The following is a 24,904-nucleotide window of genomic DNA, read 5'->3' as shown; positions in this document are numbered from 1 at the left end:
TAAACCTCCTCCGTATCTAGTTTTATGTCCTTATTATTTGGGAGAACATTCCGCTGTTGTTGTGCAAGTTAGATGTAATGAAAGACAGCAACGCCACCACCCCCCCCTGTGAATGTTTGAATGGTTTTAACGAGGGAGGCCAGAGTGGGAATGAGGCGTGCTTTTATTCTGCAGAGAGAACAAGACTTTGCTTGCAGGTTGTATACAACCTAATGGGCAGAAAGAACTCTCAACTAGATGTTGGCTCAAGGAACTGCAGATGCTGGCATCCTGACCAAAAATACAAAGTGCGGGATGAACTCAACAGACATGGATAGGTGACGTTTCACAGAGTGCTGGAGTAACTCAGCGGGTCAGGCAGCATCTGTGGAGAACATGGATAGGTGACGTTTCACAGAGTGCTGGAGTAACTCAGCGGGTCAGGCAGCATCTGTGGAGAACATGGATAGGTGACGATTCACAGACTGCTGGAGTAACTCAGCGGGTCGGGGAGTATCTGCGTCGAACATGGATAGGTGACGGTCCACAGAGTGCTGGAGTAACTCAGCGGGTCAGGCAGCATCTATGGAGAGAAGGAAATAGGCACGTAAGGAAATAGGCAACGTTTCGGGCCGAAACCCGGAAGGGTTTCGGCCTGAAACGTTGCCTATTTCCATAAGGATTTTGGCCCCGAAACGTTGCCTATTTCCTTCGCTTTCACAGAGTGCTGCAGTAACTCAGCGGGTCAGGCAGCATCTGTGGAGAACATGGATAGGTGACGTTTCACAGAGTGCTGGAGTAACTCAGCAGGTCAGGCAGCATCTGTGGAAGGAATGGACATTTCAGATTGGGATCCTTCTTCAAGCTGATCGGGGAGAAAGCTGGAAACAAGTCAGGCAAAGCCTGGCATGTCCAATATATTTTCACCCAGTGATATGTGAACCTGTTGAATTCTCTGCCACAGAAGACAGTGGAGGCCAATTCACTGGATGTATTCAAGAAAGATTTAGATAGAAACATAGAAAATAGGTGCAGGAGTAGGCCATTTGGCCCTTTGAGCCTGCACCGCCATTCAATATGATCATGGCAGATCATCCAACTCAGTATCCTGTACCTGCCTTCTCTCCATACCCCCTGATCCCTTTAGCCACAAGGACCACATCTAACTCCCTCTTAAATATAGCCAATGGACTGGCCTCAACTACCTTCTCTGGCAGAGAATTCCAGAGATTCACCACTCTCTGTGTGAAAAATGTTTTCCTCATCTCGGTCCTAAACGATTTCCCCCTTATCTTTAAACTGTGACCTCTTGTTCTGGACTTCCCCAACATCGGGAACAATCTTCCTAGCCTGTCCAACCCCTTAAGAATTTTTGCTATGTAAGTTTCTATAAGATCCCCCCTCAATCTTCTAAACTTCTAGCGAGTACAAACCGAGTCTATCCAGCCTTTTGTCATATGAAAGTCCTGACATCCCAGGAATCAGTCTGGTGAACCTTCTCTGTACTCCCTCTATGGCAAGAATGTCCTTCCTCAGATTAGGAGACCAAAACTGTACGCAATACTCCAGGTGTGGTCTCACCAAGACCCTGTACAACTGCAGTAGAACCTCCCTGCTCCTATACTCAAATCCTTGTGCTATGAATGCTAACATACCATTCGCCTTCTTCACTGCCTGCTGCACCTGCATGCCTACTTTCAATGACTGGTGTACCATGACACCCAGGTCTCGTTGCATCTCCCCCTTTCCTAATCGGCCACCATTCAGATAATAGTCCACTTTCCTGTTTTTGCCACCAAGATAGAGCTCTTTGGGCTAACGGAATCAAGGGATATGGGGAGAAGGCAGGAACGGGGTACTGAGTTGGATGATCAGTCATGATCACATTGAATGGCGTGCTGGCTCGAAGGGCCGAATGGCCTACTCCTGCACCTATTGTCTATGTTTCTATGATGGTGCCTCGACCCAGTACTGAATTAAATGTCAATCGCAAACCCAAAACCCAGACAGATGCAGCAGCCACTTGACTCTGAGCCCCGTCGTGGTCTAGGATTACCAAGTGGACAGAGAAGAAGATTTGAAGATAGACACAGAGTGCGGGAGTAACTCAGCGGGTCAGGCAGCATTTATGGAGCTAAGGAAATAGGCAACGTTTCGGGCTGAAACCCGTAAGGGTTTCAACCCGAAACGTTGCCTATTTCCTTCGCTCCATAGATGCTGCTGCACCCGCTGAGTTTCTCCAGCACTTTTGTCTACCTTCGATTTTCCAGCATCTGCAGTTCCTTCTTAAACATTATATCTACTGGATTTGGCAGCACTTATAACCATATAACCATATAACAATTACAGCACGGAAACAGGCCATCTCGACCCTTCTAGTCCGTGCCGAACACGTATTCTCCCCTAGTCCCATCTACCTGCGTTCAGACCATATCCCTCCATTCCCTTCCCGTCCATATAACTATCCAATTTATTTTTAAATGATAAAAACGAACCTGCCTCCACCACCTTCACTGGAAGCTCATTCCACACAGCTACCACTCTCTGAGTAAAGAAGTTCCCCCTCATGTTACCCCTAAACTTCAGTCCCGTAATTCTCAAGTCATGTCCCCTTGTTTGAATCTTCCCTACTCTCAGTGGGAAAAGCTTATCCACGTCAACTCTGTCTATCCCTCTCATCATTTTAAAAACCTCTATCAAGTCCCCCTTTAATCTTCTGCGCTCCAAAGAATAAAGCCCTAACTTGTTCAACCTTTCTCTGTAACTTAGTTGCTGAAACCCAGGCAACATTCTAGTAAATCTCCTCTGTACTCTCTCTATTTTGTTGACATCCTTCCTATAATTAGGCGACCAAAATTGTACACCATACTCCAGAATTGGCCTCACCAATGCCTTGTACAATTTTAACATTACATCCCAACTTGGTGTTTGGGAGTCATGGCTGCCCAGTGGCGTGGGTGATATATTGGACATACTATCAGGGCTGTGACGTTAATATGCGCTGTATATGATGTGTGTGTGTGTGTATATAGAGACATTTATCTGTATCACACGGTGAGGTCTGATGTCTCAGTATCATCCCAGCTAAACTGTTCCATGTTCCAGTTTCTGTTCACCTCATACCTCAATGCCTTGACTCATTCATCATTGCCTTCCCTGCCAAGGATCGAACTTGTTTCAGAGCAGGTCACATGGTAAGTTTTCCACTGCATACAGATGCTCAAAGTTATTTAACATCTCCTTGCATTGGAGCATACAGATAATAATAATAATAATACATTTTATTTATGGGCGCCTTTCAAGAGTCACAAGGACACCTTACAAAAATTTAGCAGGTAGAGGAAAAACATGTAAGGGGAATGAAATAAATAGTAGAGACATGACTAGTACACAAAGTAAAGACAGAATACAATACAAAACACAATATGAGGCAATTAATGCACAGATGAAAAGGGAGGGGGACGTGGGGCTAAGGATAGGCAGAGGTGAAGAGATGGGTCTTGAGGCGGGACTGGAAGATGGTGAGGGACACGGAATTGCGGATCATTTGGGGGAGGGAGTTCCAGAGCCTGGGAGCTGCCCTGGAGAAGGCTCTGTCCCCAAAACTGCGGAGGTTGGACTTGTGGATGGAGAGGAGACCGGCTGATGTGGATCTGAGGGACCGTGAGGGTTGGTAGGAGGAGAGGAGATCAGTGAGATATGGGGGGCCAGATGGTGGAGGGCTTTGTAGGCGAGGATCAGGGTTTTGTAGGTGATCCGGTGGGAGATGGGAAGCCAGTGAAGTTGTTTGAGGACTGGAGTGATGTGGTGCCAGGATTTGGTGTGGGTGATGAGTCGGGCGGATAAATAGATGTTAAATACACATCCTATTGGATGGACAGATGTTTATCTGGTGGCTTTCTGACAGGTGGTAGTGGGAGTGTGATGGTGAGCTTAACAGGCCCTTCCGCACCTCCCTATCCACACCGGCCATCAATCACCCCTTCAGACTAGTTCTATGTTATCCAATGTTCACATCCACTGTGGAACTCTCTGCCACGGAAGGTAGTTGAGGCCACAGTTCATGGGCTATATTTAAGAGGGAGTTAGATGTGGCCCTTGTGGCTAAAGGGATCAGGGGGTATGGAGAGAAGGCAGGGATGGGATACTGAGTTGGATGATCAGCCATGATTATATTGAATGGCGGTGCAGGCTTGAAGGGCCGAATGGCCTCTACTCCTGCACCTATTGTCTATGTTTCTATGTTTCTACTCCCGACACACTAGGGGGCAATTTACAGAGAGTCGGTTAACGTCCAAACCTGCACGTCTTTGGAGCGTGGGAGGAAACCAGAGCACCCGGAGAAAACCCTCGCGGTCACAGGGAGAACGTGCAAACTCCGCACAGACAGCACCCGAGGTCAGGATTGAACCGGGGTCTCTGGTGCTGTGAGGCAGCAGCTCTACCTGCTGCTCCACCTGTGGTGTCGGATAGGTGGGGAGTGCAACACAGTTGCTGGGAACTCGACGCAATGAAACCGTTGCCAGCCCAGGCAACCGGGGTCGGCGACAGGGATGATTCTGTACCTCTGCACGTGCTCACGTTCTTGATCATGCTCTGACTGTAACAATGAAAATCCACTGACAGCCCAAAGCAGGAGAAGCAAAGAGCGGAGAAAAGTTCAGAGCCTTGCGTTGTACCACACACGTTGAATTCTTCAACTCACTTCAATTGACTAAAAGTGGCCACTTTCTCTGCTTCATGGCTGTTATTTATTTGACAGCTTGTGTGCCTCGTTTGTACAATTGTTGGTCACTGCGAACACTTGGTCAAACATAACTGACCGCAGAGATCGACAAGAGTTGCAGTGCAGGCGACGGTTTCAGAATGGCGGAGATTCTCGCAGAGTTTTAATACCAATCAGTAACGGCCATAAATTCATGTTGTTGATTAAAATGACCAATGGCCTTGGTGTTATTTCTGAAGGAGCTGGAACATCAGAGGCTGTCTCTGAAGTTATGCCCCTGTGTCCCACTTAGGAAACCTGACCGGAAACCTCTGAAGACTTTGCGCCCCACCCAAGGTTTCCGTGTGGTTCCCGGAGGTTTTTGTCAGTCTCCACTACCTGCTTCCACTACCTGCAACCTCCGGCAACCACCTGCAACCTCCGGGAACCGCGCGGAAACCTTGGGTGGGGAGCAAGAGGTCTCCAGAGGTTTCCGTTCAGGTTTCCTAAGTGGGACAGGGGGCATGAGTCAATCCAGCTCCAAGCCCCACTTTGGTCACTGTAGCGTTTTGACCTGCTGGACACTATTCATGATTGCCAGCTGATCAAGTCAGGTCAACTTCACTTATCACATACACATACACGATGCACGGTGACATAAACGTGGCAATACCTGCGGGATTGTGCAGAACAGAACCAGTATTCACAATTTTTTTCACATTAACGCTTTATTGCCAAACTAACGGAGTCAGGGGAGACGGGGAGAAGGCAGGAACAGGGTACTGATTTTGGATGATCAGCCATGATCTTATTGAATGGCGGAGCAGGCTCGAAGGGCCGAATGGCCTACTCCTGCACCTATTGTCTATGTTTCTAATGTAAAATTGTGGAAAGGAGACTGTACAGTCTGTCGCATGCTTTGACTTCCCCACTTCCTTCGATAAAGTGGTAATTGATAGATTTGAAATTGATAGATTTGGCTGTTCTGATTCTACCTGTATCTAGAATATCCAGGTTAGATTGCTAAAGGTGTTTGCTGTGCTCTTTTAATAGTATCGAGAATCCCTGCCAACACCTGACTGCAAAGCTAAACGTGCGACGGGAGACACGAGGAACTGCAGATGCTGGAATCTTCAGCAAAAGTCAAAGTGCTGGAGGAACTCAGCGGGTCAGGCAGCATCGGTGGGGGGAATGAACAGACGATTTTTCAGTCGGGACCCTTCTTCAAACTGCAGATGGGTCCCGACCTGCCTATACACTCCCTCAAAGATAGACACAAAAAGCTGGAGTGACTCAGCGGGACAGGCAGCATCTCTGGAGAGAGAAGGGATGGGTGACGTTTCGGGTCGAGACTCCATCTGCAGTTTCTTCCTGAACATTTCCTCCACAGATGCTGCCTGACCTGCTGAGTTCCTCCAGCTCTTTTGACTGGAAGTTAAGAATACAATCACGGAGTCACTGCAAACGCAGACAAATAGTTTTGGTCTCAGCTCAACTCTGGTGATAGAAATTATTTGGAAAGTTAATATTGTTGTCTCTCCGACACAGAAGAAGTGAAGTTGTAAACATTTCGGGTCGAGACCCTTCCTCAGATTATTAAAAGACATTCGGCCCTCGACCCGAAACGTCACCCGTTCCTTCTCTCCAGAGATGCTGCCCGTCCTGCTGAGTTACTCCAGCTTTTTTGTGTCTATCTTCAGTTTAAACCAGCGCCTACAGTCCCTTCTTACACAAAAGGATCCCAACATTGAGACTACCGCCAGTGTTAACTCATTGAGACACCAGCACAGGTTCCCCAACCAGACCTGCAGTGTTTCACCGCATTGCAGAACTCCCAGCCTGGCGTTAGGTTGAGTAATGGCCTGCCAGGAAGTTGGCGTATGGCTCTGCTTTGTTTCATTGTATTGTAAATATTATTTCAATATTTGAATAAATATTTTTGATTAATAAAAAAAAGCTGGTTATTAAAACAAAAAAAAACTTTTTTTTAAAAATAATATTTAAAAATAACTAAAGTTGGCGATATTCCGCGGCTCTTTTTAATCCTATCCCTTCATGGCTCTGAAGTGTTCAGCCTGTAAATTCTTGGACAATACCTTGCAGTGTGTAACGTTTAGAGGATGATTTACCAAGCCGTTATATGACATAATTGTAATTGTGAACGGGGCAATTTGTGGAAACTGACTATGTTTTTGACACATTTTAAACCAGACTCTGATTTGGAGCTGGTTCATTCTGGGCCCTCGAAGCAATGATTGATTAACTGATGAATATGAAGATATATTGAGCTGAAGTTAGAGAAGATTTCAGTATAGGAGCAGGGAGGTTCTACTGCAGTTGTACAGGGTCTTGGTGAGACCACACCTGGAGTATTGCATACAGTTTTGGTCTCCAAATCTGAGGAAGGACATTCTTGCCATAGAGGGAGTGCAGAGAAGGTTCACCAGACTGATTCCTGGGATGTCAGGACTTTCATATGAAGAAAGACTGGATAGACTCGGCTTGTACTCGCTAGAATTTAGAAGATTGAGGGGGGGATCTTATAGAAACTTACAAAATTCTTAAGGGGTTGGACAGGCTAGATGCAGGAAGATTTTTGGGGATGTTGGGGAAGTCCAGAACAAAGGGTCACAGTTTAAGGATAAGAGGGAAGTCTTTTCGGACCAAGATGAGAAAAACATTTTTCACACATCTGTGGAATTCTCTGCCACAGAAGGTAGTTGAGGCCAAGGTTACACAGAAAAGCTGGAGAAACTCAGCGGGTGCAGCAGCATCTATGGAGCGAAGGAAATAGGCAACGTTTCGGGCCGAAACCCTTCTTCAGACCCTTCTTCAGGTAGTTGAGGCCAGTTCATTTGCTATATTTAAGAGGGAGTTAGATGTGGCCCTTGTGGCTAAAGGGATCAGGGGGTATGGAGAGAAGGCAGGTACAGGATACGGAGTTGGATGATCAGCCATGATCATATTGAATGGTGGTGCAGGCTCGAAGGGCCGAATGGCCTCTACTCCTGCACTTATTTTCTATGTTTCTATGTAAGTCAATGTTCATACCGCTGGGGTGTAAACTACCCAAGTGAAATATGAGGTGCTGCTCCTCCAATTTGCGCTGGGCCTCACTCTGACAATGGAGGAGGCCCAGGACAGTAAGGTCAGGTTGGGAATGGGAGGGGGAGTTGAAGTGCTGAGCCACCGGGAGATCAGGTAGGTTATTGCGGACTGAGCGGAGATATACTCTCCACCAACTTCCCCCCAGCTTCTACTATTCATCTGCACTCTGGGGGGCAATTTACAGAGGTCAATAGACTTACAAACCTGCACGTCTTTGGTATGTGGGAGGAAACCTGAGCACCCGGGGGAAACCCACAGGGTCACAGGAAGAGCGTGCAAGCTCCACACAGGCAGCTCCCCGCGGTCAGGATCAAAACCAAATCTCTGGCGCTGTGAGGCAGCAGCTCTACCCGCTGCACCACTGCACCGCTGTGTAGGCCAGCACGGTGGCGCAGCGGTAGAGTTGCTGCCTTACAGGGCTCACAGCGCCAGAGACCCAGATTCGATCCCGACTACGGGCGCTGTCTGTACGGAGTTTGCACGTTCTCCCCGTGACCTGCGTGGGTTTTCGCCAAGATCTTCAGTTTCCTCCCACACTCCAAAGACGTGCAAGTTTGTAGGTTAATTGACTTGGTGTAAGTGTAAATTGTCCCCAGTGTGTGTAGGATAGTGTTAGCGTGCGGGGATCGCTGGTCGGCACGGACTTGGACTCTTTCCTCTCTGTATCTCTAAACTAAACTGAAAAATAAACACCGCTAAAACATTTAATCAATATTTTTTCTTTGATTTTATGATCTTAAATTATTTTATCATTTACTTTGAAGGAATGTGCTTATTAGTTAAAAAAAGGTTATCATTTATTTTTATAATTAGAGTAATTAATATTATATATAAATTCATATTTTATAATAAAATATCATTGGAAGGAATTTTTATAATTTGAGGAATTCATATGAAATAAAATTTAATATTTTACAATAATTAAATATTACTTATTTATACTAATATAAAAAAGTATCAAATATTTAATTTTTTGTTTGTTTTACTTTTCTTTGCAGCTTTGGGCAATAATGTAAATATCGTCCCAGAACTTACTAAAGTGGTTTACTGAATTGCACATAATAAAATATGATCATTTCCTAACAAATGTCATTTCACAACCTGATTTTATGTTGACCTACAGGATGTCAAATCTGGCCTTTAGAATAGTTCCCTTTTCTTTGTTTCATCATGTCATCTGGAAATCCAATAACTGCCAGTTACTTGCTCAAGAAGATATCCCAGTTAAAAAAAACCAGGTCTCACATTTCCACTGCTCTTTAGTTGGTATATATTGCAGCGTGTTGTGAATCCTTTGTCATTTCTCCTATTTGGTGAGTTATTTTCTGTTGGTCTTTGAGTGCCTGGGGACTGGCGTCCACTAACTGAGAGAATGTTCGTACCGACACCGATTCATCACAGTCTAATATCAAGGACTATAACACAGCATCTTGCCGTTTTCTCAGCGAGGGGTCAGGTATTCGTATGAATCGCAGCCTGGTAAATTTACACAGAATTTGACATGGGCTCGTGTTCAGTCCCAAAGCAGAATGAATATGCAGGGTGGTGCAGCGGTAGAGTCGCTGCCACACAGACCCGGGTTCGATCCCGACTACGGGTGCTGTCTGTACGGAGTTTGCACGTTCTCCCCGGGACCTGCGTGGGTTTTCTCCGAGATCTTCGGTTTCCTCCCACACTCCAAAGACGTGCAGGTTTGTAGGTTAATCGGCTTGGTGTAAATGTAAATTGTCCCCAGTGCGTGTAGGGTAGTGTTAGTGTGCGGGGATCGCTGGTCGGCGCGGGCTCGGTGGGCTGAAGGGCCTGTTTCCGCGCTGTATCTCTAATCTAAACTAAATGCAAGCTGGAGATCAAAGGGTCACCTGAAAATGTCGTTTAGTCATAGAACCATACATCATGGAAACAGGCCATTTTTCCCAACTTGTCCCATGCCGACCAAAAATCCCCATCCCAGCTAGTTCCGTTTATCCACATTTGGTCCAAATTGGTCCCATCCATGTAACTGTCCAAATGTCCTTTAGACGTCATTATTCTACCAACCACTGACTTGTCCTCCGCTCCCGTCCGGCAGAAGGTACAGAAGCTTGAAAGCCCGCACCACCAGACTCAGGAACAGCTTCTTCCCCTCTGTTATCAGGCTTCTGAACGGCCCTTCCACCAGCTAGAGTACTGTCCAATTCACCTTTACCCCATTGTAGACATTGGACTTTGTCTATGGAACTGATGCGCTACAACGCTGAGAACTATATTCTGCACTCTGTATCTTCCCCTTTGCTCCACCTGTTGGACTGTAGTTTGGCTTGATTGTATTTATGTGTAGTATTATCTGCTTTGATTGGATAGCATGCACAGCAAATCTTTTTGATGTACCGATACCCTTGGCCTGATAAATAAACCTGAACCTTTTGGCAACTCAATCCATACACCCACCAACCTCTGTGTGAAAATGTTGCTCCTCACAGAGACCCGAGTTCGATCCCGACTACGGGCGCTGTCTGTACGGAGTTTGCACGTTCTCCCCGTGATCTGCGTGGGTTTTCTCCGAGATCTTCGGTTTCCTCCCGCACTCCAAAAGACGTGCAGGTTTGTAGGTTAATTGGCTTGGTGTAAATGTAAACATCGTCCAAGTTGGCGATATGCAGAGTACTGCCCTGCGAACTCCAACATTCAGAAGGTTCAGAAATCTTTCTCCTCTCACCTTAAACATGTGCCCTCCAGCTCTTGAGTCTTCAACCCTGGAAAATGCCTGTGCATTCACCCCCATCTATTCCTCTCATGATGTTCTACACAACTCTATAAGATCACCCTTCAGCCTCCAGCACTCTAGAGAATAAAGTCCCAGTCTCTGCAACCTCTCCCTGTAGCTCAGGTCCACAAATCCTGGCAACATCCTCATAAATTCTCTCTCTCCCCTTTACATCTGAACGGCATCCTTCCCTCAGCAGGAGGACCAAAGCTGTACAAGCAGATGAGGCCATTGTGTTTGATGCAGTTGTACAGGACCCTAGTGAGACCACACCTGGAGTATTGTGCGCAGTTTTGGTCCCCTAATTTGAGGAAGGACATTCTTGCTATTGAGGGAGTGCAGGGTAGGTTCACAAGGTTAATTCCCGGGATGGCGGGACTGTCATATGCTGAGAGAATGGAGCGGCTGGGCTTATACACTCTGGAATTTAGAAGGATGAGAGGAGATCTTATTGAAGCATATAGGATGATTAAGGGTTTGGGTACGCTAGAGGCGGGAAACATGTTCCCGATGTTGGGGGAGTCCAGAACCAGGGGCCACACAGTTTAAGAATAAGGGGTAAGCCATTTAGAACGGAGACGAGGAAGCATTTTTTCTCGCAGTGAGTGGTGAGTCTGTGGAATTCTCTGCCTCACAGAGGGCGGTGGAGGCCGGTTCTCTGGATGTTTTCAAGAAAGAGCTAGATAGGGCTCTTGAAGATAGCGGAGTCAGGGGATATGCGGAGAAGGCAGGAACGGGGTCCTGATTGGGAATGATCAGCCATGATCACATTGAATGGTGGTGCTGGCTCGAAGGGCCGAATGGCCTACTCCTGCACCTATTGTCTATTGTCTCTTGTGAAACATTACGGACCGAAGGGCCTGTTCCTGTACTGTAATGTTCTGTGTAAGACGGCAGTTGCCGAGGTTAGCCTTGTGTAGTATTTGGGAAGCTGGTGGTTGCTGTGATGGAACTGGTCTTGAGTCTGGTGGTCACGGATTTCAGGCTCGTGTACTGTAGGTGTACACACACACACCTTGCACCTAGAACATAAATGAGAAACGTTACTCTTTAATCCGTCTCTGTCTGAGCACTGATTAAAAAAAACGTAACAGCCACTTGCAAATACATTTCTAGACCTGACCTGGAACAAAGAGGGTAGTTGAGGCCATTCATTGGCTACAATGTGGCCCTTGTGGCTAAGGGGATGGGAGTTGGAGAGAAGGCAGGTACGGGATACTTAGTTGGATGATCAGCCATGATCATTTTGAATGGCGGTGCAGGCTCGAAGGGCCGAATGGCCTACTCCTGCACCTAATTTCTATGTTTCTATGTTTCTACCTCAAAGAATACAGGTTTAGAGCATATGATGGACCTTAAACTACAGGTTGGAGCAACAACCTTCATTCAATAAACCATGGGGAGACACAAAATGCCGGAGTAACTCTGCGGGACAGGCAGCATCTCTGGAGAGAAGGAATGGGTGACGTTTCAGGTCGAGACCCTTCTTCAGACCGATCCGTATGAGGAGGTGGCTTGGACATGGGTGTGGAGGGACTGTCATATGCTGTCATATGACCAGGGGGGGGGGGTTAGGATGGAGTCGAGGTATGTGGAAATTAATTTGGTGGGACACGAACAAGCAGATACAGTGGGTCTGCCAGGGCAGTTCTGTTTGTGGATATTTGGGGCCGTGTTGGGCTGGTGAATGATAAGGGTGGAGGCTTTAGGGGGCAGAGATGTCGGCAGTGATGGAATCAGTAATGGTGGGTGATATTAAGGCCTGGCGCTCGTCTGTGGGGTCATGGTCCAGGTATACGTAGGAGGAGGTGTCTGAGAGTTGTCGCCTGGGCTCAGCCCGGTAGAGGTCACCATGCCAGACTACCACGGCACCTCCCTTGTCGTTGGGTTTGATTATCAAGTCTGGCTTGCTGCAGAGTGAGGGGTGGGCTGTACGTTCGGGGGGAGGGGGAGAGGGTTAGAGTGAGAAAGGGGAGTGGAGAAGTTGAGTCCAGGTTGATAAACCATGATCATGTGAGAATACAACCTGTAATTGTTTCAGATTCAGGTTCAGATTCAGATTCAGATTCAGATTCAGATTCAGATTCAGATTTTAGATTCAATTTTAATTGTCATTGTCAGTGTACAGTACAGAGACAACGAAATGCATTTAGCATCTCCCTGGAAGAGCGACATAGCAAACGATTTGAATAAAAAACAATAAGTGTCCGGGGTGGGGGGTGGGGTGGTGATTGGCAGTCACCGAGGTACATTGTTGAGTAGAGTGACAGCCGCCGGGAAGAAGCTGTTCCTCGACCTGCTGGTTCGGCAACGGAGAGACCTGTAGCGCCTCCCGGATGGTAGGAGGGTAAACAGTCCATGGTTGGGGTGAGAGCAGTCCTTGGCGATGCTGAGCGCCCTCCGCAGACAGCGCTTGCTTTGGACAGACTCAATGGAGGGGAGCGTGGAACCGGTGATGCGTTGGGCAATTTTCACCACCCTCTGCAATGCCTTCCGGTCGGAGACAGAGCAGTTGTTTCTGATCATTTGTAGAATTGGAGAAAACTAAAGGGCCTGCCCCACTTACGTGAATTATTCGTCGACTCTTACGGCACCCGTCAAAGGTCAGCGAAAATGTCCAACACGTTGAAAATCCAGCAGCGACCAGAAAGACGCTGTAAAACGACTTTGGGCGACTGAGGAGACGACTCACGACCGTACAGGCGACATGTCGCGGGGTGAAGCCTGTACGGTCGTGAGTAGTCGCCCAAAGAGTCGTACCTTGTTCTGGTCGCCGCTGGATTTTCAACATGTTGAAAACTTTCGGAGACCTGCTGGGACTATGACGGGTGTTGGCAGTCGCCGAAAAAGTTGCGTTAGTGGGACAGGGCCCACAACGTTGTGAAAATGTTCTGTCGTACGTCAGTGTTTAGCGTTTGAAAGATTTGCATTCTCTTTGGGATTTGAAGCAAAGGTCGTCAGTGCTAATGAAGTATTCATTGTTTCCTGAAAATATGAAATACATGTACATTGTGGCTGTTGTGTGGACATCCATCCTTAATTCTATGATATTTTCTGTCGGTTAAATGAGGTCCATTCATCAAACTCACGCTGTAAGTTCTCATCCTAGTCCCAAACTCGGACATTACCGGTGGAAGCAGCAGGTTGTCGCCAGAGAACGGCACTCGGCATTATTCCAAAATGCTTTCCTTCAATTATACACAAATACTGATTAGTAACAGGAGCACAACTGGCATTGGCAGTTTACCAGCCAGCAGTTATCAGAATAAAATGGTGTCAACTTTATCAATGGTACACTCGACCCCCCCCACAACCCCACCCCGCGGCGACCAGCATTCACCGTCAGCCTCCAGAGTCCCCGTGGACATCGCGTGTTCCCGCTCCAGATACACGCAAGCGCGGACGTAGGGCCCGGTATAGGGGCAGGCGGTCGACTCTGGTGTAACCATCTGCTATATTTAAGAGGGAGTTAGATGTGGCCCTTGTGGCTAAAGGGATCAGAGGGTATGGAGAGAAGGCAGGTACAGGATACTGAGTTGGATGATCAGCCATGATCATATTGAATGGCGAATGGTGCAGGCTCGAAGGGCCGAATGGCCTCTACTCCTGCACCTAAATTCTATGTTTCTATGTTTCCACTCGATCTCTGTATGCCTCCAGACCTCGCGATTGGCCATCTTGGCCACAGGCCCTGGTGCGAACCGAAGGAGGAGAGTCCTCCCCCTCCCCCCCCCCCCCCCCCCCTCTCCTTACCTCCCCCCCCCCCCCCCTCTCCCCCCCCCCCCCTCCTGATCCCACCCCCCACCCCCCCTCCTCCCCCCCCCCCCCCCCCCCCCCCTCCGTACCAGGTGACCAAAGATCAGGAGCGTGGGAGAGAACGTCTCTTGGGGTTTGAGATGGCTCTGGGAAGTGGTGTGCCTTTACGGTGTAAGTCCCAGACCAACGGCGAGTAGCATCCCCAGTGCTGTCCCTTGCATTAAACATAGTTGAGCTTCATTGAACCTCGAACAGTACAGGGACAGTGTCAGTCTGTGGAATTCTCTGCCTCAGAGGGCGGTGGAGGCTGGTTCTCTGGATACTTTCAAGAGAGAGCTAGATAGGGCTCTTAAAGATAGCGGAGTCAGGGGATATGGGGAGAAGGCAGGAACGGGGTACTGATTGGGGATGATCAGCCATAATCACATTGAATGGCGGTGCTGGCTCGAAGGGCCGAATGGCCTACTCCTGCACCTATGGCGGGACTGTCATATGCTGGGAGAATGGAGCGGCTGGGCTTGTACACTCAAGAGTTTAGAAGGATGAGAGGGGATCTCATTGAAACATATAAGATTATTAAGGGATTGGCCACACTAGAGGCAGGAAACATGTTCCCGATGTTCCCCACCTATTGGAGATTGTCGAAGGTGATACACAAAATCTAGAGAACTGCAGAAACTAATCAGAAACAAAATGAGCAGCAATAATCTATGGACCAAGTTTAGAGGGTGCTTGAATAGGCAACGTTGTCCGGGCTGTCACAACCCTATGGGATTCACGAGCATGATCGGGGTCGGGCAAAGTGGGTGTACAATTCTGGTGACCTCTTCACAGAGAATCTTACACTGAGCATGTAAAAGGAGGAGTATCAATCAGAAGGCTTCAGGCCTGGGCTGTTGCGATCTTTCCCAGATATAACAGGACAAGCTGGGGGCTGAGGTTGGGTGAGGAGACAGCAAGGAATTAACAAAATTGGGTAGGAAGGAATTCGATGTGGTCATGCCCCCGGGATCGACACAGAAAAATCCCCAAACAGGAACCTATGGAGGTGGCTGTTCCTCGAATTTCTTCAGGTGCTGCTCGGGGTGGCCATGAGAGGAAGTGTAAGGTGACAGAGAGACACCGAAAGAGGAGGACTTTAAAACCGAGATGGAAGGAGAGTTGTGAGTCTCTGGAACCTCTACAGGGGTATTGAGGCCACACTAGGCTATATTTAAGGGGAGGAAACATGTTCCCGATGTTCCCCACCTATTGTCTATTGTCTATTGTCCTTAGCATTGCTGATGTGCAGATTGAATGTATCTAGAGAACATGCAAAAGTAATCGGAAACAAAATGAGATACCCAATAATACACAGTATATGTTGACCAAGTTTAGAGTGGTGCTTGACGCTATTGTGTATTCAGCTGTCCGGCCTGTCAACATGTTATGGGATTATTCCACGAGCATTGATCATGGTCAGGGCAAAGCATGAAAGTACAATTCTGGTGACCTCTTCACAGAGAATCTTCCACTGAGCATGTAACTACAACATGATTCATCAATCTCCTGCTTGTTCCCTTCAGGCCTGGGCTCTGTTGCGATCTTTCCCAGATATAACAAGGACAAGCTGACTGCTAGGTTGTGGTGAAAGGCTCACAATTCCGGCCCAGGGAATTAGTTCACAATGATGTGTAGGAAGGAACTGCAGATACTGGTCTAAGCCGAAGATAGACACAAAAATAACTCCGCGGGACAGGCGGCATCTCTGGAATGGGTGGCGTTTCAGGTCGAGAGTCAGGGGTACAGACACAGAGATAAGGAAGTGTAAGGTGAGAAGATGACACACCAAAAGAGAATGAGACTTTAAAACCGAGATGAGAAGAACTTTTTTCACACAGAGAGTGGTGAATCTGTGGAACTCTCTGCCACAGAGGGTAGTTGAGACAGTTCATTGGCTATATTTAAGAGGGAGTTAGCTGTGGCCATTGTGGCTAAGGGGATCAGGGGGTATGGAGAGAAGGCAGGTACGGGATACTGAGTTGGATGATCAGCCATGATCATATTGAATGGCGGTGCAGGCTCGAAGGGCCGAATGGCCTACTCCTGCACCTAATTTCTATGTTTCTATATGTTTCTATGGGACATCAAGAGAGACACCGATGATGTCTCGTTTTCACACCTAACTCTTCCTTATCTCTGTGTCTCCCTCTTGACCTGAAACAACACCCATTCGTTACTCCAGCATTTTGTGTCTATCCTTTAGTTCACAACTCTGCAGGAGCACACGAGGAGATAAGTTGTCTGGGGAGTGAGGCAGGATGACTTGTGCAAGGGAGGCAGTGTGTAAACGCTGAGGCACAATGCCGCGAATGTCTTCTGCCTTTTTGAGTTATTGTTACTCATTTTGTTACTTTTGCCTTTGTATCATTTTTACCCCCTTGGTGCTTCCAACCCTGTGCCAGTCTGGAGCAGGCGATCCCTGTAGTATACTGTAGCTTTATTGCACCCTCGATCGATCGCTCTGGGCCCCACTCCTGACTGATCGCCCCCTCCTCTTTGTTCACAGTTACGGAAGAGTTTATGCTGCCGAACCCTACCACCACACATTTACTCCAGCAACAAACTACGGCATTAGTACCATGGTAAGCCTTCCTTCCCTCTGCTCACCCCCCCTCCCCTCCCCTCCCCTCCCCGCATGTGTTACTTTATTCATCTTCACCATCCTCAGTTTAACTTAATTGAATTTGTCTCTGATGCTGCTAAAACGCCACATTAATCCTTCCAGTAAACTTGATGAATGTCTTAATTCCTTGGCAATATAGTGCATGTAAGTTATTATAATTCTCATTTTGTGAGGATCGCCTTAGCCGAACGTTTGCCCTAATGGAATAATTAGTCATTTTCATCATTAAATCCATCACTGTGTTTCAGAATGCTTTCGCACCCTTGACTGATGCCAAGACTAGGAGCCTTGCTGATGAAGTGGGTCTCGTTCTGTCTTCATTGCAGGCCAGTATATATCGAGGGGGATACAGCCGATTTGCTCCATACTAAAAACAAAAAAAATGACATACCATTAAATCTTCAGCTGGGGGAAAAACAAGAAGCTTTTTCGAGGCCTGGGTGTTGCAATATGACGTGTAGTCCACCATTATAGCAAATCTAAACCACAATAAAGAGGAAAATACTACATTTTTTTAATCTTATACCTCAGATATTTTGTTCTGTGTATTTTAATAAGTGGGTTTTGATTTATGAAAGTTGCATATTTGATTATTGGCCAGAACAACTGCTTTCCCTATGGTGACAAAGTCTTTGAGATATAAGGATAATGGAAGCCACAATCGTTGAGGCACTGACACGTGCTGATCGGTGGCAGTCCCATCTGTTTTATAACAATAAGTGACTAAATTGGAGACCTTTTTCTTCATCTCAATTGCGTTTGATTTAGATTTTTGCTTTGAAGGGGGATGAAGGGAGCGGGCATTTAGCCTCATAAACCACTCAATGTGAGCGAGGCAACTGACTATCTTTTTGCTATCAATTGTCTTAAATTATTTACTATTTGTTCAAAACCAAAGGTTATGTTTCCGGAATGTTTTCAGCCCGAAATTGTACATAATGTCCTTCAGTAAAAGGCATCCATGCGGCGACCATATATACGCCAGTCAGGCAATATCAGTGGAGAATTCATAGGATAGGTCTACGTTTAAGTGAGCCTGCTAGTTTGACTCAGCGGGTCAGGCAGAACATGGATAGGTGACTTTTGTGGAGAAAAGGAACTTGACAGTATTGGGATCAGACTGAGAGTCAGGGGGGAGGGAGACCAGAGGTAGGAAATCAGAGCCGGCACCAATGACCAAGGAACAGTAGAGCCCACAACAGTCTGTTGTTGGCTGTGGAAGAGGTGATAACGGGGGGATGCGAACAGTGATACTGGCAGGATGACCAGGGATGGGGGGAGGGAGAGAGAGAGAGAGAGAGAGAGAGAGAGGGTGCAAGGGTTACTTGAATGGCAGCAGAGTGGCTCGGCCCAATGTTAAAGGGTGCCCCTTGTAAAAAAACCCAAGTGTAGACTCCAGCCCAACAAGCCGTGGTTTGTTTACAACGATGATCAGATCACACATTTTATCAACTTGAAAAGTGCAGGAACGCAGAAAGATAGAACAGTACATCACGGGACGAGGCCCTTCGGCCCCAATGTGCATGCTGTACATGATTCCAAGACAAATTCATCTCCTCTGCCTCCATTCCCTGTGCACCTTGATCGTATCTGCCTCCACCACCACCCCCGGCAACACCATAATATCTTGTACAACTCCTTTACACTTTGCCCCCTCTCACCTTAACCTCTGGCCTCGAGTCACTGACATGCCCACCCTTGGGATTAAGGTTCTGAGTGTCTACCCTGCCCAGGCCTCACATGAGTTTACGCTGTCTGGTTGGAACGGGTTGCTCCAGTGGGTATAGACGTGAATGAAATGCTGCAGAGCAGGTCGTTCCGAAACCTTAGCATTTGATTAGAAACATAGAAACATAGAAATTAGGTGCAGGAGTAGGCCATTCGGCCCTTCGAGCCAGCACCGCCATTCAATATGATCATGGCTGATCATCCAACTCAGTATCCCGTACCTGCCTTCTCTCCATACCCCCTGATCCCCTTAGCCACAAGGGCCACATCTAACTCCCTCTTAAATATAGCCAATGAACTGGCCTCAACTACCCTCTGTGGCAGAGAGTTCCAGAGATTCACCACTCTCTGTGTGAAAAAAAGTTCTTCTCATCTCGGTTTTAAAGGATTTCCCCCTTATCCTCAAGCTGTGACCCCTTGTCCTGGACTTCCCCAACATCGGGAGCAATCTTCCTGCACCTAGCCTGTCCAACCCCTTAAGAATTTTGTAAGTTTCTATAAGATCCCCTCTCAATCTCCTAAATTCTAGAGAGTACAAACCAAGTCTATCCAGTCTTTCTTCATAAGACAGTCCTGACATCCCAGGAATCAGTCTGAAGATTGAACAAGGGCCAGCAAGAAATTTCACAGCTTGCAGAATAGAATGGCGATGCCTCCAATTTAAAATGAATTTGTTATCAAAAGGACATGCTCAGCTTGTGTGTAAAAAAAAAAATAGTGGGATCAGAATTGCAAAGATTTTTATTTTGAATTGAAACGGAAAGAGAATTGAAGAATAATAATGAAACGTTTCAGACAGGAGCAAGCAGGCTGATTGAGGGGATGGGGGCATTACATTGCGGAGAATGGGCATGTTGGCTTGGAGAAGCGCAGGTGATCTGATTACTGCAGTTCAGATTCTAAAGAGGGGAAGATAATACACAGCATATCAGCAGAAAACAGGAAACCCAAGTTTCACAGCCTGCAGAGACAAGAATTTTAAACTAAGTCTATTAACCCAAAGGATGAGTGGCTCAGATTTTAAATGTACTATTATAATGTACAGGCAACTGTTGGTGATGGGGCATGCACAATGTGTTAGTTTAGTTTACAGATACACAGTGCCAAAACTGGCCCTTCGGCCCATCGAGTCCGTGCTAACCAGCTCACTAGCACGTCCTACACACACTAGGGACAATGAATCTACAACATGCTTGACTTTGGAGTGTGGGAGGAAACCGCAGCACCCAGAGAAAACCCACGCGGTCACAGGGAGAATGCACAAAAACTCCACACAGACAGCACCCGTAGTCGGGATCGAACCCGGGTCTCTGGCACTGTGAGGCAGCAACTCTACCGCTGCGCCACCGTGCCGCCCCCAAACCAAACTAACGTCTCCAAGTTATTATCTTGGAGTCACCCACACACCAGCGTAAATAATTGAGCAAAAACACAAAAGTGCTGGAAGAACCCAGCGGGTCAGGCAGCATCTGCGGAAGACATGACCAGATGACGTTTCAAAGTCCGCGAGACCGGCTCAGGACCTCATGCCGATTGGCAAACTGCATCTTTGTTTTGGTTATTACAAATATTCGTGGTATTTCGTGCTGGCAGGAGACACCAAAGCTTTCTCAACGCTGAGCAGAAGAATGGCTAATTCAAAGATTCACAAGGTAAGAGTGTTTCAATGTCATATGTACCAGCGACGGAACAATAACATTCTCACTGCCTGCAGCTCAACAAGCCCTTTAATGCAAAACACACAGATAAATATATGTTTAAGAAGGAACTGCAGATGCTGGAAAAATCGAAGGTAGACAAAAATGTTGGAGAAACTCAGCGGGTGAGGCAGCATCTATGGAGCGAAGGAATAGGTGACGTTTCGGGTCGAGACCCTTCCGGGTCTCGGCCCGAAACGTCACCTATTCCTTCGCTCCATAGATGCTGCCACACCCGCTGAGTTTTCAGAAGGGTCTCGACCCGAAACGTCACCTATTTCCTTCTCTCCATAGATACTGCTTGAGCATTTGATAAGGTCCCACATAGGAGATTAGTGGGCAAAATCAGGGCACATGGTATTGGGGGTAGAGTGCTGACATGGATAGAGAGGCTGACATTGGCAGACAGGAAACAAAGAGTAGGGATTAACGGGTCCCTTTCAGAATGGCAGGCAGTGACTAGTGGGGTACCGCAAGGCTCGGTGCTGGGACCAGGCAGTGACTAGTGGGGTACCGCAAGGCCCGGTGCTGGGACCAGGCAGTGACTAGTGGGGTACCACAAGGCTCGGTGCTGGGACCAGGCAGTGACTAGTGGGGTACCGCAAGGCCCGGTGCTGGGACCAGGCAGTGACTAGTGGGGTACCGCAAGGCTCGGTGCTGGGACTGCAGCCATTTACAGTATCCATCAATGATTTGGATGAAAGGATTCAAAGTAATGCATTCGGCCGCTTACAACTTGGTGCTCGGGTTCAGATTGCCCAGTCACCTATGGCTTGTGTGGGAAAATGACCCCCACCCTCCCGTCTTCACCGGCTAGTGATATAAACATAGAAACATAGACAATAGGTGCAGGGGTAGGCCATTCGGCCCTTCGAGCCTGCACCGCCATTCAATATGATCATGGCTGATCATTCAACTCAGTATCCCATCCCTGCCTTCTCTCCATACCCCTGATCCCTTTAGCCACAAGGCCCACATTTAACTCCCTCTTAAATATAGCCAATGAACTGTGTGGCCTCAACTACCTTCTGTGGCAGAGAATTCCACAGATTCACCACTCTCTGTGTGAAAAAAAGTTTTTTCTCATCTCGGTCCTAAAGGATTTCCAACTTATCCTTAAACTGTGTGTGACCCCTTGTTCTGGACTTCCCCAACATCGGGAGCAATCTTCCTGCATCTAGCCTGTCCAACCCCTTAAGTGATGGACCCCTGATGTGATGGGCGCGGTGGTCTGGACCAATCTCTGACCCGCAGCCTTTTGGTTAGTTGGCGTTTCGGCTTTGTTTCCGCTCGGTTTATTTGGCTTCGGATTCTCGCCCTTCGATGCCACATCCGGCTGCCCGTACATAACAAACTTCAGTTAAACAACAGCATCCGACCTGTGACTTTGCCGGCCAATCCACTCTTCACGCGATCTTGGTTACGGTTATTGCGTACATCATTGACCATGCTCCACGGGCCAAGTTGAAATTGCAAGTCTATTATTGATACACACTCCGAGCAATTTGTATCACAGAATTAATTGGAGTGGGAAGATGAGGCCGAAAGTCAAAGTCCAGGCACATTATTTTGGTCACGTTACCTGAGTAATTAGAGACACACAAACACTTAGAGAAACGGCACGTAATCCCACTCTCTCATCCACTCCCTACACACTAGGGGGCAATTTACAGAAGGGCCGACTAACCTACAAACCCCCACGTCTTTGGGATGTGGGAGGAAACTGAAGAGAACCCACGTAGTCACAGGGAGAACATGCAGACTCCACATAGACAGCAGCGGCGAGGTCAGGATCCGACCCGGGTCTCTGGCGCTGTGAGGAAGCAGCTCCACCCGCTGCGCCCCCATGCCGCCCATGGCTGCGTGTTCTATCACTAGTCGTTTTGGTCACAACCAGGTTTATGGCAAACTAGTCGATATTACTTTAATTTCCTCATTAATCAACAATTCCATGAAGAAGAATCTAAAACACAAGCCAATTGGACAGCGGTCTATTTTCAATAGTGGTGTATGCATGTACAGAATCCTAAAGGGCCTGTCCCACTTACACGATTGTTTCGGAGACTTGCCGGCACCCGTCATAGTCGCAGCAAGTTGCCGAAAATGTTCGCCATGTTGAAAATCCAGCGGAGACCAGATAGACACTACGACTCACGACCGTACAGGCGACATGTCGCGGGGTGAAGCCTGTATGGACGTGAGTAGTCGCCCAAAGAGTCGTACCTTGTTCTGGTCGCCGCTGGACTTTCAACATGTTGAACATTTTCGACCACCTGGACAAGGGGTCACAGTTTAAGGATAAGGGGGAAATCCTTTAAAACCGAGATGAGAAAAACCTTTTTCACACAGAGAGTGGTGAATCTCTGGAACTCTCTGCCGCAGAGGCCACAGTTCATTGGCTATATTTAAGAGGGAGTTAGATGTGGCCCTTGTGGCTAAGGGGATCAGGGGGTATGGAGAGAAGGCAGGTACGGGATACTGAGTTGGATGATCAGCCATGATCATATTGAGTGGCGGTGCAGGCTCGAAGGGCCGAATGGCCTACTCCTGCACCTAATTTCTAAGTTTCTATGTTTCTACCTGTTACGACTATGAAGGGTGCCGGAAAAAATTTGCTGAAAAAAATATGGTGGGACAGGCCGTTAAGGGGCTTTCTGTTTCTTTCTGCTGTCCAATGCAGCTGGTGAATTGATGTTCTTCACAGGTAAGGGTTTGGAAATATCAATTCAGTGTTTGAAACAGTCAAGGATCAGAACACACCACCTGGATCCTTCAAAACCCAGTCGCACACAACCACTAACTTCATGAGATTTGTTCTTCATTATTTAATCCAATAAGCATTCTATCTTTTTGACAGGTGTTCAACGGATATCCAGCTGGCACTTGTGTGAATCTATGCTGAAAGACTTTTAGAACGTAGAACGCAGGTAGGTGCAGCAAAGAACCAGGCCATTCCGCCCACAATGTCAATAGACAATAGACAACAGGTGGAGGAGGAGGCCATTCGGCCCTTCAAGCCAGCACTGCCATTCAATGTGATCATGGCTGATCATCCCCAATCAGTACCCCGTTCCTGCCTTCTCCCCATATCCCTTGACTCCGCTATCTTTAACGTCACCTATCAAGAGAGAGCTAGATAGGGCTATCTTTAAGAGCCCTATCTAGCTCTCTCTTGATAGGTGACGTTTCACAGAGTGCTGGAGTAACTCAGCGGGTCAGGCAGCATCTGTGGAGAACATGGATAGGTGACGTTTCACAGAGTGCTGGAGTAACTCAGCGGGTCAGACAGCATCTGTGGAGAACATGGATAGGTGACGTTTCATCAGGTCAACTCTGCCATTCAATCATGGCTGATCTATCTCTCTCTCCCAACCTCATTCTCCTGCCTTCTCCCCATAACCCCTGACACCCGTACTAATCAAAAATCTATCTATCTCTGCCTTAAAAATATCCACTGACCTGGCCTCCCCAGCCGTCTGTGGCAATGAGTTCCACAGATTCACCACCCACTGACTAAAGAAATTCCTCCGCATCTCCTTCCTAATGGAACGTCCTTTAGTTCTGAGGCTGTGACCTCTAGTCCTAGACTCTCCCACTAGTGGAAACATCCTCTCCACATCCACTCTATCCAGGCCTTGCACGATTCGGTAAGTTTCAATGAGGTCCCCCCTCAACCTTCTAAACTCCAGCGAGTACAGGCCCAGTGCCGACAAACTATTCCACTGTGTCTATCTTTTGTAAACTTGAGCGATCCACCCAAGATAATTTCTTGGTGAGTACGGGTGTCAGAGGTTATGGGGAGAAGACAGGAGAATGGGGTCAGGAGGGAGAGATAGATCAGACTTGGTTGAATGGCGGAGTAGACCTGATGGGCCGAATGGCCTAATTCTGCTCCTATCACATGATCTTATGAAGCCTCTTAAACCAAGCACCCATCAACTCCAAACCAACACTAAACTCATAGCCAACATGCCCAATGCACCCTATTCCCCTGTTTTCACCACATTCATTCCATCCACCATCTGAACATAATCACCAGTCATATATTCTTCAAGTATATTGATTAAAACAGATTATATTAGAACATGATGGCTGGTCGGTGAGGTAACATTTCAAGCATCTGGGCAAGTTATGTTTAGCGACCATTGATGCATGGGAAAGTGACAAGAATGAGGCTGCACAGTGTACGAGTTGTATGGACAAATGCTCAGATAGAACAGAAATACACAGATAGAAATGTGTTTTATGACATTAAAAATCTGTGTAGACATGAAACAGATTTTTAAAAAGCAGAACAGGAATACATAATGTACTTGGAATTAGGTTACTTCAATAGGCTTATGTTCTAAAGAATATTAATGCAAAAATGGCAAGCCAGCCTGTGTTTAAGAAGGAACTGCAGATGCTGGAAAAATCGAAGGTAGACAAAAATGCTGGAGGAACTCAGCGGGTGAGGCAGCAACTATGGAGCGAAGGAATAGGTGACGTTTCTGGTCGAGACCCTTCTTCAGTCTGAATTTGGG

At 47.3% G+C, this 24,904-nt stretch overlaps 1 protein-coding gene across 9 annotated transcripts in view; it reads left to right on the top strand.

Moving 5' to 3' along the window:
• The window catches only part of rbfox1 (RNA binding fox-1 homolog 1), an 899,382-nt gene extending 881,514 nt beyond the window's left edge, over positions 1-17,868 (top strand). For 7 of the 9 annotated variants that reach the window (XM_055651004.1, XM_055651005.1, XM_055651001.1 and 4 more), the window contains 2 exons: positions 16,840-16,915; positions 17,205-17,868. In XM_055651004.1, the coding sequence (XP_055506979.1) occupies positions 16,840-16,915; positions 17,205-17,327 (199 nt within the window). In that variant the 3' untranslated portion in view covers positions 17,328-17,868. The remainder of the gene's footprint in view (positions 1-16,839; positions 16,916-17,204) is intronic. The other 2 variants (XM_055650999.1, XM_055651000.1) reach the window with 1 other exon arrangement.
• The last annotated feature ends 7,036 nt before the right edge of the window (positions 17,869-24,904 follow it).

The sequence above is a fragment of the Leucoraja erinacea genome, chromosome 20, assembly GCF_028641065.1.
Source record: "Leucoraja erinacea ecotype New England chromosome 20, Leri_hhj_1, whole genome shotgun sequence".
Classification (NCBI taxonomy): Eukaryota; Metazoa; Chordata; class Chondrichthyes; order Rajiformes; family Rajidae; genus Leucoraja; species Leucoraja erinaceus.
The sequence above is the reverse complement of the archived record's forward strand: the minus strand, read 5'-3'. Positions and strand labels throughout refer to the sequence as shown.